The 13,222-nt window shown below is 43.6% G+C and overlaps 1 protein-coding gene and 1 long non-coding RNA gene across 7 annotated transcripts in view; both read left to right on the top strand.

The window, feature by feature from the left end:
• Positions 1 to 12,911, top strand: part of LOC116822721 (butyrophilin subfamily 1 member A1-like) — a 68,802-nt gene extending 55,891 nt beyond the window's left edge. For 4 of the 6 annotated variants that reach the window (XM_032776788.2, XM_032776787.2, XM_075072000.1 and 1 more), the window contains 4 exons: positions 1,341 to 1,361; positions 3,079 to 3,099; positions 3,212 to 3,238; positions 11,853 to 12,911. In XM_032776788.2, coding sequence (XP_032632679.1) covers positions 1,341 to 1,361; positions 3,079 to 3,099; positions 3,212 to 3,238; positions 11,853 to 12,388 — 605 coding nt within the window. In that variant the 3' untranslated portion in view covers positions 12,389 to 12,911. The remainder of the gene's footprint in view (positions 1 to 1,340; positions 1,362 to 3,078; positions 3,100 to 3,211; positions 3,239 to 11,852) is intronic. The other 2 variants (XM_075071998.1, XM_075071999.1) reach the window with 1 other exon arrangement.
• The window catches only part of LOC142047690 (uncharacterized), a 459,131-nt gene that overhangs the window by 445,444 nt on the left and 465 nt on the right, over positions 1 to 13,222 (top strand). The gene's annotated exons all lie outside the window — the stretch shown is intronic.

Raw genomic sequence — 13,222 nt, forward strand, 5'->3', positions numbered from 1 at the left:
AATAAACTTTCCATTGTACGCTGACTGAGAGTCACATCTGACTGCAGAGTGGGGGTGCAGGGCCCTCTGGCTCTCCACAAGCCCCGCCCGGGTGGACTCGCTGTGTGAAGCACACGGTGTGGAAGGGGATGCTGAATGCTCCAAGGTCAGATCCAGGAAGGTTGAAACTGTGTAAGCTTCTTGCGCTAGTGACAGTATGCTCAGAGAGAGGAGGCATGCTCCCTCAGAATCCTGATTGGCTTCATATGGAGTAGTTCCAGACTCCGTGACAGATGCCAAAAGAAGATGTCACGCACAGTAGGTTGTGCTGTCAGGTGGATTTCTCCAGAGAGCACATGTACCAATCTGACCATGCACACTCTTCAGGGCTATTATTATAGTGGGTCCTGGAAGCAACATCCTTCTGTGTAAGTTGCCTAAAGCTTTCCATTGTAAAAGATTCTTTCAAGCTTTTTCAAAAGTTTATAATACAGCCGAACCTGAATGGAATATCATGAGACAAGTGAAAAGCACTTCTCTAGCCCCAGGGGTTTGTTCCAGCGAAATAGTCTACTCCAAACAATGGAAGTGTTAGACTTTCTCCAAAAGAAGATACATGGATACTGTGCTTTGACTTCGGTTGATGAATAAAGTTTTTGTTGCATGTTAGAGTCTCTCTGTAGGGGCATTCATAAAAGTTGAGGACAGAAAATACTATTCTGAGCATCCATCCTGACCTACTGCTTAACACAGGCCAGAGAACCTCATGCATGGACTGCTGCCTCAAGATCATACCTTCTGGTTGAACTAGAGCAAATGTTTTAGAGACATGATCTTGAATTGTGTGGATGGTTTCTTCTTGAATAGTCAGACAATAGACCAGGCATTATCAGTCAGTCTTAAAATTCCCTTCCTTCCTGATAATTCCATATTTTTCAATATTGCCAAATCCTGATCAGCTCTGATCTCACAGCAGACAGTCTCTAATCCACCCAGCATTTTCATGCCACTACGAACATGAGTCACTGACTGTGAAGACTGGGTTGCTGTACACAGCTTCAATGTTATTGACCATGTCTAAATATTTGATATCCCGGAGAACTGTAGACTATCTGTAGAGCTCAGCTTAGAAGGAAGCTAGTATAGTTCAGATAATATTTATTTATCTTGCATCATGGTATTTTGTAAAGATGGGATTTGGGTTAAAAAACAAGACAAAACTGAAGCCCTTTTGGCTATATAGTAATTGTAGGCAATGGGAGTAGATCTAAAGAAAGGTTGCTGATAGAATTAATTGTTTAATAAAAAATGCAACATTTAAGAAACATTCTTCTCTATATTTCTTTCCTATTTTCTTTTAGAGAAACATCTTGCAGAGAAAGGTAAGGTTTCTTTCTTCATTTTAATGGGAGAAATCAAAGTTTGCAACAAGTTGCCTATATCGTTATTATTTATTATTTGTATTGTCAAAGCACCAAAGGGGTCAGGTGGTGCTAGGTGCTGTACAAACATATAACAAAGAGCTGGTCCGTGCCCCAGAGAGCTTACAATCCCAGTTATAAGAAGCAAGACAACAGGTGGATATAGACAGACCGACGGGGCTCGCCAGGGAACAGAGGGACGATTGTGATCAGGGTGACAAGCACCAGTCACAGCTCCCCAGCTGTCAAGTGATTCATAGGCTTTCTGGCAGAGGTGAGTTTTAAGAAGTCTCAAGGTAGCAGCCTCCTACTTCCCAGCTGGCTACTAAGAGATTTTCATATAGACCAGTTACAGTTGCATAAAGGCAAAATCCACCCACACAAGCCCTTAACAGTAAGCAAACAACAAGTGCAGAGAACTCTCTGAACACCGATGCATCATGGTACCGATTCTTTCTAGTAGCGCCCTGTCCCCTCTAACGGACAGGGAAACATCCTGTATGTGACACAGTCCCCTGGCTGACTCTCACTAACCCTTAACCGTGCCCTCAGCAGCGTTAGCAGGTGCTTGCTCTGGCCCAGTGTGTGCTGGGGAAAGAGTGAGGCAGGAGTTAAGCTTTTGACATTTTAATGCAGAGTGGATTAATGGGGTGTGTGGTTCCTTGCCTGGGGAAGAGGGAATGGAGCTCCCAGCCTGAGCCCAAGGAGGCACTGAGAGATGTGCCAGTTCTGTCTCCACGGCCTCACCCCATCTCTGCTTATGCCACCTGCCCTTACTGTCTCCCTCAGCCAGCCTCCCTATCCCTGCTCTGGCCATCTCCCCACACAGCATGGGCCAAGTCAGGGGAGCCAGACCTGTCCCCCCTACCTATGTTCCCCTTGCATGTTTGCCCACATATCCCTTTCATCCCAAGCAAGGGTGGAGAGGCCTAGGCAGCACTATCACAGGAGCAGGCAGGCATGGAGGGAGGGAGGGAGCTGCAGTTGGAGGTGGTGCCAGGGCAGAATCTCCCAGCTCAGCAGCAGAGGCCTCTCCTCCCTTAGAGGAAGGGGCTGGGCTCCCCAGCTTTGCTGTGCCAGCAATCTTGTCTGCTAAGACTCCTCCCCATGTCATGAAGGAGCTCCAGGGGACACCCCACCACCCATCCATTCCCCATCCCTGGTGATTTCCACCCACTCAATAGCATCATCCCTTCCTGCCCACAGCACTGGTCTAAGCAGCCTCCCTTAGCTTGTATGAGGAAGGGTATGTGTAGGAGGAGGAAGGGTAGGTGTAGGTTTTGCTCTGTCCTTTAATCACTACTGTGAGAATGTTCTTCACTTGTAGTAATAGTTATAAAATTCCCATGTGGTTCACATTGGCCAGGGATAGAGTAACTGGAAAAATCCATAGATTCCAAGGCCAGAAGGGACCACTCTGATCATCTAGTCTGACCTGCATAACACTGGCCAAAGAACTGCTCAAATAATTCCTAGTGCAGGAAAAACATATCATCTTGATTTAAAAATTTCATTGATGGAGAATGCACCACAATCCTTAGTAAATTGTTCCAGTAGTTAATTATTCTCACTGTTAAGTTTGTGGAAATAAGGCATAATTTTCTTTTATTTCATTAATTTTATGTTTGTTTCAATAAAATTTCTTACCATATATCTATTTCTATTGATTTGTTTTTAGAGAAGCTCCAGAATGAACTTCGTAAGTGCCATTCCCACCTTCCCCCAATATAAACTTTATTATAAACTATTTCCTCTTCTGAGGGTCTGGTGCACAGGGCAGCTCTCATCTCTTTGTATCTACTTTTTTTCAGAGTTGAGAAGAGTTCAAATATATCAAGGTAAATTCAGCTGATATTTTATTCATGTCAAAATTGGGGAGATCTTTGCCCCTTTTCCTTTTGCAGTGAACAGGCTCGTAGCAAGAGTGACAGGATTCAAGTAGTATTTTCAGAGAGTTGGGACAGATGTTCTCCTTTGGGTAAAGTGGTGATTAGTGAGAGGGGATTTTCAACCTTTCCGGGCTTACACTGTTCTGACAGGATCATTTCCATTACACTGCTCAATACGTTCTGCTGAAGAGCAGTTTTCCATGCTCCCCAATTTAACTCTCCATTCCCTTCTAATTGAATATGAGGAAACAAGGAGCATGTTGGTCATCCATGGTGCTAGGGAGTTGGACTCTCTAAGGGATGCTGTGGGTCCCAGGGAATATGGTCATCTATTTTACCTTATATTTAAAGATTTGCAACGTACAGTGGATGGGGGATTGCTAATCAGATGTGGAGCCTTTCACTGGTAGGCCACTAGTCTCAATGTCACCAGGTGAGGTTGATTTTAGGGATCATAGCGCAATGGATAGCTGGTGACAGTTCAGTTACAAACAATTAATGGCTGTGCTCATTATCCTGAAAGACTCATATTCACGGCTGAATGCACCACAGAGACTCACCTGCCCATTACCCTTGGAAATGAATTTTGCATGTGTCAGGTTTGAAGCAGATTGGCAGAATAGTGTAGAAGACTCTTGCATTACTGTCGCCTGTACTGTACCTGGACAATAAATATGGAAAAAGCTTTAGTAGCCAGTGTTTAAATGCTTCTCTCCTTCCCAGAACTACATTCATGCAGCACTCTGGCTCAGTATCTGTCAGCAGAGTGTCAAGTGTGCTCAGAAGAGAGAATGAGGGAAGGAAAGGAGAGTGGGATGAGGCTTTCAGGTGCAGTTTAAGTTGTTACCATCACAGAAAGTTAGGGTTAATTTTAAATCATAATTCTGGAAAAGGAAACCTGGCAGGCGTAAATTAAAATGACACATGGTGGAAAACCCAAAGAGAGAGAGATGAAATGGAGACATAGAGAAAATATATACCTGAGGCTTCTGAAATAACACCTCACAAGATGCCTCAGCCTCCAGTCAAGACTCCATCCACACAGTCATGGAAATGGAAGGACACAACAATCTGCCCATGAGAGGGGGTGTCTTGGGAGAGGGAAAGCAAAATGTTAATCTTGATGGAAAGTGTCTCGTGGTTATGAAATAAAAATAAGTAAGGAAAAAATGACAGGTCAGAAAAAGGCAGTGAAGGATGATATTTTTTAAAAACTGAAACCCTGTGGTGTTGATTTTAATTTTTAAAGAAATAAAAATGTGATCAATTATAGCCAGATCACTGCTAACACCTCTAGCCAAGGTTGCCAAAGTGTTTCCATTCCAGCATCGGAATTCAGTTCCTTAAGAAATGTTCACCTCTAGGACTGAGATTTTCCATTCCTGTCTCTGCCCTAAGGTGATACGTTTTTATTTAAAAAAAAAAGAAAGGTTTCAGCAAAATGGTCCAGCCTGTCTTTAGTAAGAAAAGAATCAGGAAGAAATTCATTTTCCTGTCCCATGAAACTTAAGTCTTGGTGCCTCGGTCACTCACTCGCACACACATCCACTGCACATGTTCCCTTGCAATACTACTACGTTAACAACTTTTGTAACTTCACATTAATTCACTAAATGCTGATCATTCCCAGAGAAGTCCAGTAGATGAGGTTTTGTCTTCTTTCATTTTATGGTGCAAAGTGGTCAATAAATGTCGAAAGACTTTTAGGATTCTGTTTGACAGCCCTGACACAATTAAACAGCCCCTTGTTGGATTCACTACAAATTTTCTAGAATTAATCTATTGCGTTGTTGGACCTTGCCTATCAGTGATGAGGCCAATATGACTTTGAGCCCTGGCCCAGCGGTGGTCCGGGTCTTTGGTGGCATTTTGGCGGTGAGGGGCCCTTCAGTGCTGCCGAAGATGCAGAGTGACTGAAAGGCCCCCTGCCACTGAAATGCCGCTGAAGACCTGGACCGCCGCTGGGTGAGTACAAGCGCCACAGCTTCCTCGCTTTGTCCCAGGATCCGTGAATCCTCTGGACAGCACTGCATATGATGCACCCACGTCACTCACTCATGACAGACTGCAGACTATCATCCCTATTCCCATGCCAGGTACCTGGGAACCCTGGACACAATCCACCAGACTTCCTGTCAAGCTGGAGCCCACAAGGGCCTGGCTCTCCCAGGAATGCATTGAGAGTCTGTGGCAGCCAGAGCAGCAGTGGGTTGGGGGAGTTTCACCTTCAGCAGCTTGGGGTCCTTTAACACAGAGCCACCAGCTGAACTTGAAGCTGAATGAAAGGGGAAAGTAGCAGACCAATGTGTGGGAGTAGTGGGGAAGGTTTTAGCTGTTTTTCAGGGGTTAAAATTTCCCTTAGAGGGAGATGCAGGGAAGAGTAAGACAATGAGGATGATAGAAACCATAAATGGTGATAAGTAGATAGAACAGGATATGTCCATGCTGGCAGGGAGAGTGGGGAGCTGCAGTGAATCTGTGCTCGACCCTAGCAGAGCTCGCTGGGTCCCAGGACTGAGAGCCAGGAAATCAGGGAGTGCACCAGCTGGGATGGGGCCGGTGGCTTAGAATAAGTACCAAGACCCAGTATTCACATGAGTGAGGGGCTCTAAGAACAACTGCTGCTGTCGATTGAGAGGTTCTGAGCTCTTTATTGGTTTAAGAAGAACACTTGGTGACCAGGGCAGGTGTAGGGTATAGTACAGGAGTTGGCAATCTATGGCACTGAAATGTTGCCGACCCCTAGTATAGGCTATTGGTGCTCCCTGACTCTGGATACCTTCCACACATGTGGAATGCCAGAGAAGGAGTTTGTGAGTGGAGGTCATGGCTATATGAGGCATCTATACTAGTAAACCCCTTTAAACACTTCAGGAATGATGTGAGTCAGGTGACCTTGAGAGTCACACCACAGGATGTCCCTAGCAGTTATTACAGCAAGGCCTCTGTAATTACTTCCCTATTTCAGAGTGCCCCAGAGCAATGTGAGGGGTTACATTGTGCATGTCCCATCACAGCGATGAACTGTTACATGGAGTAGACTCATAGACTTTAAGGTCAGAAGGGACCATTATGATCATCTAGTCTGACCTCCTGCACAATGCAGGCCATGAATGAGTAGAGCACGAACTGACAATCAGGACATTATAAGGTGCCTGATGGCTGGCAGTTACATGACCCTAGTTTATTACTGGTCGCTAATATGTCTGTTTTATGGACAAGGCTGCCGGAAGACTCCAGTAAAGTGAAAGGAATTACAGCTGCATGTATCCTGGCTGTTCTAGACTGAATTCACTGTTAACCCTAGTGCTACGCTGAATGGAGAGTAGTTTCAGAGTCAAGAGGTGTGCAGGCCATTCCCAATTGTTCACTGAGCATTGCCACTAGTATCGCCAATATGTTTGCCCCTGTGTTGTACTGAAGCCTGGTGCAAGGTGGGGGCAGGCGGCAGGATTCATTTATTACCTTTATTTTTGTGCAAGAAGTTCTTTTTTTTGTTTGATGACAAATCATCATGCACTGTTGGCCAAAACGGCCCAACTCCTTTTGATGCTGCCTACTCCTTCTCCCTGCTCAGCTGCACCCAGAGCTCATGAGATGTCCCTGCCTTCTGCCTCACCCTGTCCCCACAACTTGCTCAGTGCCCCTAGAGCTCATAGGGTATCCCTGCCTTCTGCCTTACCCTGTCTCCCCCGCACACACACACCTGCTCAGCTGCATTTAAAACTCCCAAGGCGCAGTTAAGAATTATGGGTCAAATCCATAGCTGTGTCTATTGACATAATTCCACTGCAGTCAATGGCATTAATGCTAATTTACACCAGCCAAGCATCGATCATTGCCATGATGACTACTACTGGGATTGGGCCAGAAACAGCCCATAGGTCTAGATAATGTAGGACTATTTGATGCAACTGTCCTATACATTTAGAAACCTATGTGTGCCAGAAGTGTTATATCAAAACAATACATTCCCTTTACATATTTCCTTTGAGATGCCGTAAAGTATGATCCAAAGCCCATTGAAATCACTGGGACTCTTTCTATTGACTTCAGTGGACTTTGGATCATGCCCATAGTGAATAAAAAGGGACTAGGTGACTTGGTTTACTTGGACCTTCAAAAATCCCTTACAAGAAGGTATTAAGGAAACTGAGTAGCCATGTGGAGAGATATAAATTTCTGGCACTGGATCAAACTGGCTAACAGATAGAAAGTAAAATGTGAGACAAAAATCAATTTTGAGACCAGCTAGAAGCTGAGTGCGTATTGCAATGTTCCATACTAATACTAGAGTTATTTACTTTTTATCAATTCGAGAAAGGGTACTGGGCATCATTGTGTGCAGCTCAGTGGAAACCTCTGCTTAAAGTGCAGCAATGGTCAAAAAGCAAACAATGTCCACATGCGTATATATGCAATGGAGAATAATATGAAAAATATTACACCACTATATAAATCAATTAAATGCTCTTGTAACACCAATAGGCAGGGGGAATTGAACCTGGGATCTCTGGAGCTTAGTGCATGAGCCACCACTGCATGAGCTAAAAGACATTTGGCTGTTAGGTAAGGCAGTAGAGCAGACTCATAATCTCTCTCTCTAAGTGGTCTCAGTGCCACTAGATGGGACAGAACACCACACCCAGGAAGTGAGTGGGTTACACTCTCACCTGGATACTATTCAAATGAAAAGTTTTATTTGGGGATTGTTTTCTTAAACTCCAAGGTGGAATTGTATTTTGAGTTGAGTTTTAGTTCTGCAGCAAACCACATTGAATTTCATTCATCAAAGCATTAACCTACCAAATACTCTTTTCCCTTGTCCTTCTATCCACCAAAATAGACCCTGATATTTACTCAGAAAATTATTAGTAGTTTTTTCCACTAATTTTCACTCATTTTTGTTGTTGTATTACTAAACACTGATAAATTCCTGGGAAAAATTAAATAAAATAAAAACCAAAAATGAAGGGCCCTATCACAGTTTCTTTTTGTAGACTTATTAGCCTATAAATATTTACATTTAATAATTGGGCCACACCATTTGCAGCACATACACTCAACTTCATCCTTTCCTCCTGTTTTTGTTTTTTAAAACTTTTGAATCCTTCCTTGTGTTCTGAAACGTGCTCTGATACAGATTTTTGTTTTCTTCCCATTTTAGTGTGTCAAATCTTTAAATTATTATCTGCTAACAGCTTGAAATGTGTACGTGGTTGGCATGAGATTCATCAGTATGTTCAGATGTGCATGCACTTCAGAGCTTGCATATGTGCCTGTTTGTTTATTGTGTGTATCTTTAGACTAGTAAGTAGCTGTGTGACTCATGCCCTCTCACTTGGTGTGCTCTTTACACTGCTTTGCTGCTGTGTCCTCCAGTCTGGACAACCCACAAGTGGCCTCCAGCATGTAAGTCACTTCCACCTATGTCTGTGTACACTTGCAAATTGTCAGTCACACTCGGACTCTCACTAGCCCAGATGTGGCCAAACTGTGGCTCAAGAGCCACATGCAGCTCTTTTACTGCTAAAGTGTGGCTCGCAGAGCCCCTCATGTGCCCTCACCCCCATTCTCCACCTACCAGACTATCACAGCATCTTTGCCTTGCAGCAGGGTGGTGGGGTAGGGGCTTCAGCCCAGAAGGGAGGGGGGTCTTGGGGTTTCTGCCCAGTGGGGTGCACCTGCCTGGGCTTGGGCTTCAGTAGGAGCAGGGCTGAAGCCCCAAGCCCAGGCCCCAGCAGGTGCGCCCCAGCTTATGAACTTCTGAAGATTGTTGTATGTGGCTTAGAGGGCCAGTAAGTTTGGGCATCCCTGCACTAACCTGAATTACAGTGCAGAGTGACCCCAGCCTACTCCCAGTCCCAAACTTTCCCAAGAAATATACCTTTTATACTGTCCAGCTCTCTCCTGGACAATGCAAGCTTACATAAATTCCATTATTTTTTTAATAGAAATGAGATACACAACTCCTATTATTCCAAATGGAGTTCCCAAACACTTCAAATCAAACACACAGGTTTAGATAAAACAAGTTTGTTAACTACAAAAAGCTGAATTTTAAGTGAGTACAAGTAATGAGGCATAAAGGTCAGAAATGGTTACGAGAAAAATAAAGATAAAATGCAACGAATGCCTAACTTAAACTGTGTTACATTCACAGCGAAGTTTCTCTCACCACATACTCCCAGTATTCTTACTGCCAAACTTCATGGGCATGAGCCCCTTTTCTGTGTAATGGCTGCATCCTTTGTTCCTTCTGGTGCATTCAACTGATGGACAGAGAGTGAGAGAGAATGACTAGAGATGGGTCTTGGAGTGTTTGTCCTCCATTTATACTGTCAGTCCCTCCCTTGGAAAACATTCCCAGCTGAGATTCAGGACCCAGAGAGTCTATAGGAGAGGATGTTTCCTGCTCATTTTTCCTCACCTGTTTGAGGTTTCTTTGTCTACCCTTCCTGCTTGATGACTCTGTTTACTGCTTAAGTGCAAATTAAGCGGATCACACATTACTTTGTTTAGGACAGACCTGTTTGCCAACTTCTGTTTGGTCAGGACTGTGGTTTGGAACATGTGTTAATAACACCATAAAGTGGAACCTTCTATCTTTACATACTATGTTGCCCCACAAAGTTTATCAGGACAATATTGACAAGAAATTTATGAGTTTTCAGAAAATATCTCATAAGGCACACTGTGTACAAAGATTATTTCAATAGTGCGCAAGTGAGAAATACAGTGGTACAGACTGTCACAGCATCTACTATATATTATCTAATATTATTTTAATTAAACTCACTTTATAGGTAACCATTTACATTTATGACATAACAGAATTTGGAATTAGAAAATAGAATCCACTAGAACATAAACCCCACCTTTATGCATTCCTTTTTCATTTTTTCAGTTTTCAGCCTCTGTAAGCCCAGAGTTTGGAGGAAAATTTCTTAGGATGTTTAGTTAACTCTTGAGCAATCCTCTTGTGCAGTCTTTGTTTACTGTTTTGAGTTCCAGCTTAAATATCAATATATATTCTTTGGTGTGATGTGTTACCTTCTTGATTGAACAGTTATCCCTCTGCTCCTTTCTGACTTACTGTTCCCTTGCTCTCTGACAATTTTTCTATTCCTTTTGCTTCATCTTATATACCTCAGGATGCTGTCCAGATGGTTTTATTTTACTAATACTGTTTTTTTCATTTTCACTACATCGCTTTTCCTCCTTATTTCTTAAGTCTTTAATTATAATTTATCTTTTATTGTAGCTTATTTCATTTTCATTTCATTCTTGCTTTACTTAATAGTTTTCCAACAATGTTTTTCTAATAATTTCTTAGATTACATCGAGACTCTAGTTATTTTTCCTCTCGTTTAATTGTACTATTCTTCCTTTAACGTTCCCACTTTTCCCCCTCTACCACTGCCTTTTTTCTTTCAAAGTACTGTCCCATTGGTCACTGTTCCTTCTATTTCTGTCTGTCCTGTCCCTCCTGAACTGGATTTTCTCCCTTCCAGCTCTGTTCCTGGAAACCCCCTGATGACACAACTCGCCCACTGGGGTCTGTATCCACTGGCTCCCCCCTTACTGTGTCCCTTCTTTTCTGGTGTTGGTTGCTGCCTCTTTTGCTACTGGCCTGTCTCTCTCCCAGTACTGGGAAACTTCCTCCAGACTCCACCAGCAGCCAGGGAAGATAGTGTTGCCAGTTTTTGCCAACTGATCAAGAGTCACAGGATTTTGGCATCTTCAGGGAGAGCTGTCAGGATGACACAAGAAGTTCCTCTCCTCCTGTGACTTTCAGTGCAGGCACGCAGCCAGAGCTTTGTGCGAGAGCCTCCGGGCTGAGGACACAGATCTGCCTTGCCATACAGGAAAGTGGGGAGTGGGGAGTCAGGGAAGTGGTGCTGCTGGCCCTGGACGGAGAAATCCCAGGGCAGATGAGTGGGGAACTCAGAGAAGTGGTGTAGCTGAGTTCCAATCCTAGGACAGTGGGAGACAGAAGTGTTGCTGCTGGGTCATGATAGCACAACAGTAAAAAACACCCAACCCTAGACTAAAAAACATTATTTGATTTTAAGAAAGCCTCTTGAGTTGAGGGTCTGGCTCCTGACTTTTGATGTCTTGAGGCTGGCAATACTGCTAGCATGTTTGCACATTCTCTAACAGTGACTGATTTAGTAGGGAAGACAAGCCCTTGCAAGGCATGGCAAGAGGCGTTTCTCTGCAGTCGCATTCTCTTCCTTTGTTCCCTATTATCACTTTCTATATAATTTAATGGGGAAACATAATAAAGCTGGTCCATCTTTCTGGAGAGGTTGACAGACAGATCGGGAAGGTTTTGAATCTCAGGCCTGAATCAGTTGATGCTTTTACTCTGCCAGTGGAATAAATCATTCTGACACTTTCCTGAGCTCTTTGATCTACTCCCTATTCAGAGCTGAGTAAACTAGAAGAAGAAGAGTCTCTAATTTGCTGAAAGCTCAGACAGATTATGTCACAGAATTGAATACAAGCTTGCCTAGAGCCAAGAGCTGCCTCTAAAACTCTGATTTTTCTCTCTCTGCAGCCAGCGTGATTCTGGATCCAATCACTGCTCATCCTGATCTCATCCTGTCTGAGGATCAGACATGTGTAACAAAAGGAGATACAGCACAGAATGTGCCAGACAATCCTGAGAGATTTGATTCTTCTGTGTGTGTCCTGGGTTCTGAAGGTTTCACATCAGGGATACATTACTGGGAGGTGGAAGTGGGGCATGGTGGTGACTGGTGGGCTGTAGGGGTTGCCAGAGAGTCTATAAGGAGGAAGGGATGGCTCAATTTTAGCCCATTGGAGAAGATCTGGGCTGTGGAGTGTGACTGGGGTAAATACCAGGCTCTTGACTTCTCTGTGATCCATTTGCCTCTGAATGAGCAACTTGAGAAAATTGGGGTTTCTCTGAGCTTTAAAGAGCACCATATAGCATTTTATGATACTGATAACTTGGTGCCAATATATACTTTCAAAGAGGTCTCTTTCTCTGATGAGAAAATCTTCCCTTTCTTCTGTGTCTGGAGAACGCCAGGAAAATATATCAAACTATGTAACCGAGAAAAGAGCTAGCCTTACATTTTTCAAGTGTTCATTATTTTTTTGTGCCAGCACTCAAAATTAGTGGGCACTTATGAAAATTTAGAGCAAATTACTTCAGTGTGTCCAGAATTTTATACCTTTCAAAACTATGGAAAACATGAATGATCAGGAGAAAATGTCAATGGCACAGCATTTACCCAAGCTATTTTTCTAACCTTTAGTATTCTGGAGGCCAAATATGACTCCAAACATTTCAAATATTGCCCAAAATCACTAAATATGCCAGTGGCAAGGGGGGAAGGAGGGGAGGGGAGCCCCCTTTTATGAACATACAGCCAGCCAGTTAGCAGTAAAATCCCTCTTGGTAGCTGTTCTCTGCTTGCTTTTCCTGTAAAGGGTTAAAAAGTCCCCCAGGTTAAAAAAAAGAAAAGGAAAGGAGTGGGCACCTGACCAAAAGAGCCAGTGGGAAGGCTAGAACTTTTTAAAATTGGGAAAGAACTTTCCCTTTGTCTATTGTTCTCTGGGCTGCAGGGACATGGAGCAGCAATGTTTAGTCTGCGGAAGAGAGAATGAGGGGGGATTTGATAGCTGCTTTCAACTACCTGAAAGGGGATTCCAAAGAGGATGAATTTAGACTGTTCCCAGTGGTACCAGATGACAGAACAAGGAGTAATGGTCTCAAGTTGCAGTGGGGGAGGTTTAGGTTGGATATTAGGAAAAACTTTTTCACTAGGAGGGTGGTGAAGCACTGGAATGGGTTACCTAGGGAGGTGGTGGAATCTCCTTCCTTAGACAAAGCCTTGGCTGGGATGATTTAATTGGGAATTGGTCATGCTTTGAGCAAGGGGGTTGGACTGGATGACC

The sequence above is a fragment of the Chelonoidis abingdonii genome, chromosome 13 (assembly GCF_003597395.2).
Source record: "Chelonoidis abingdonii isolate Lonesome George chromosome 13, CheloAbing_2.0, whole genome shotgun sequence".
NCBI lineage: Eukaryota > Metazoa > Chordata > Testudines > Testudinidae > Chelonoidis > Chelonoidis abingdonii.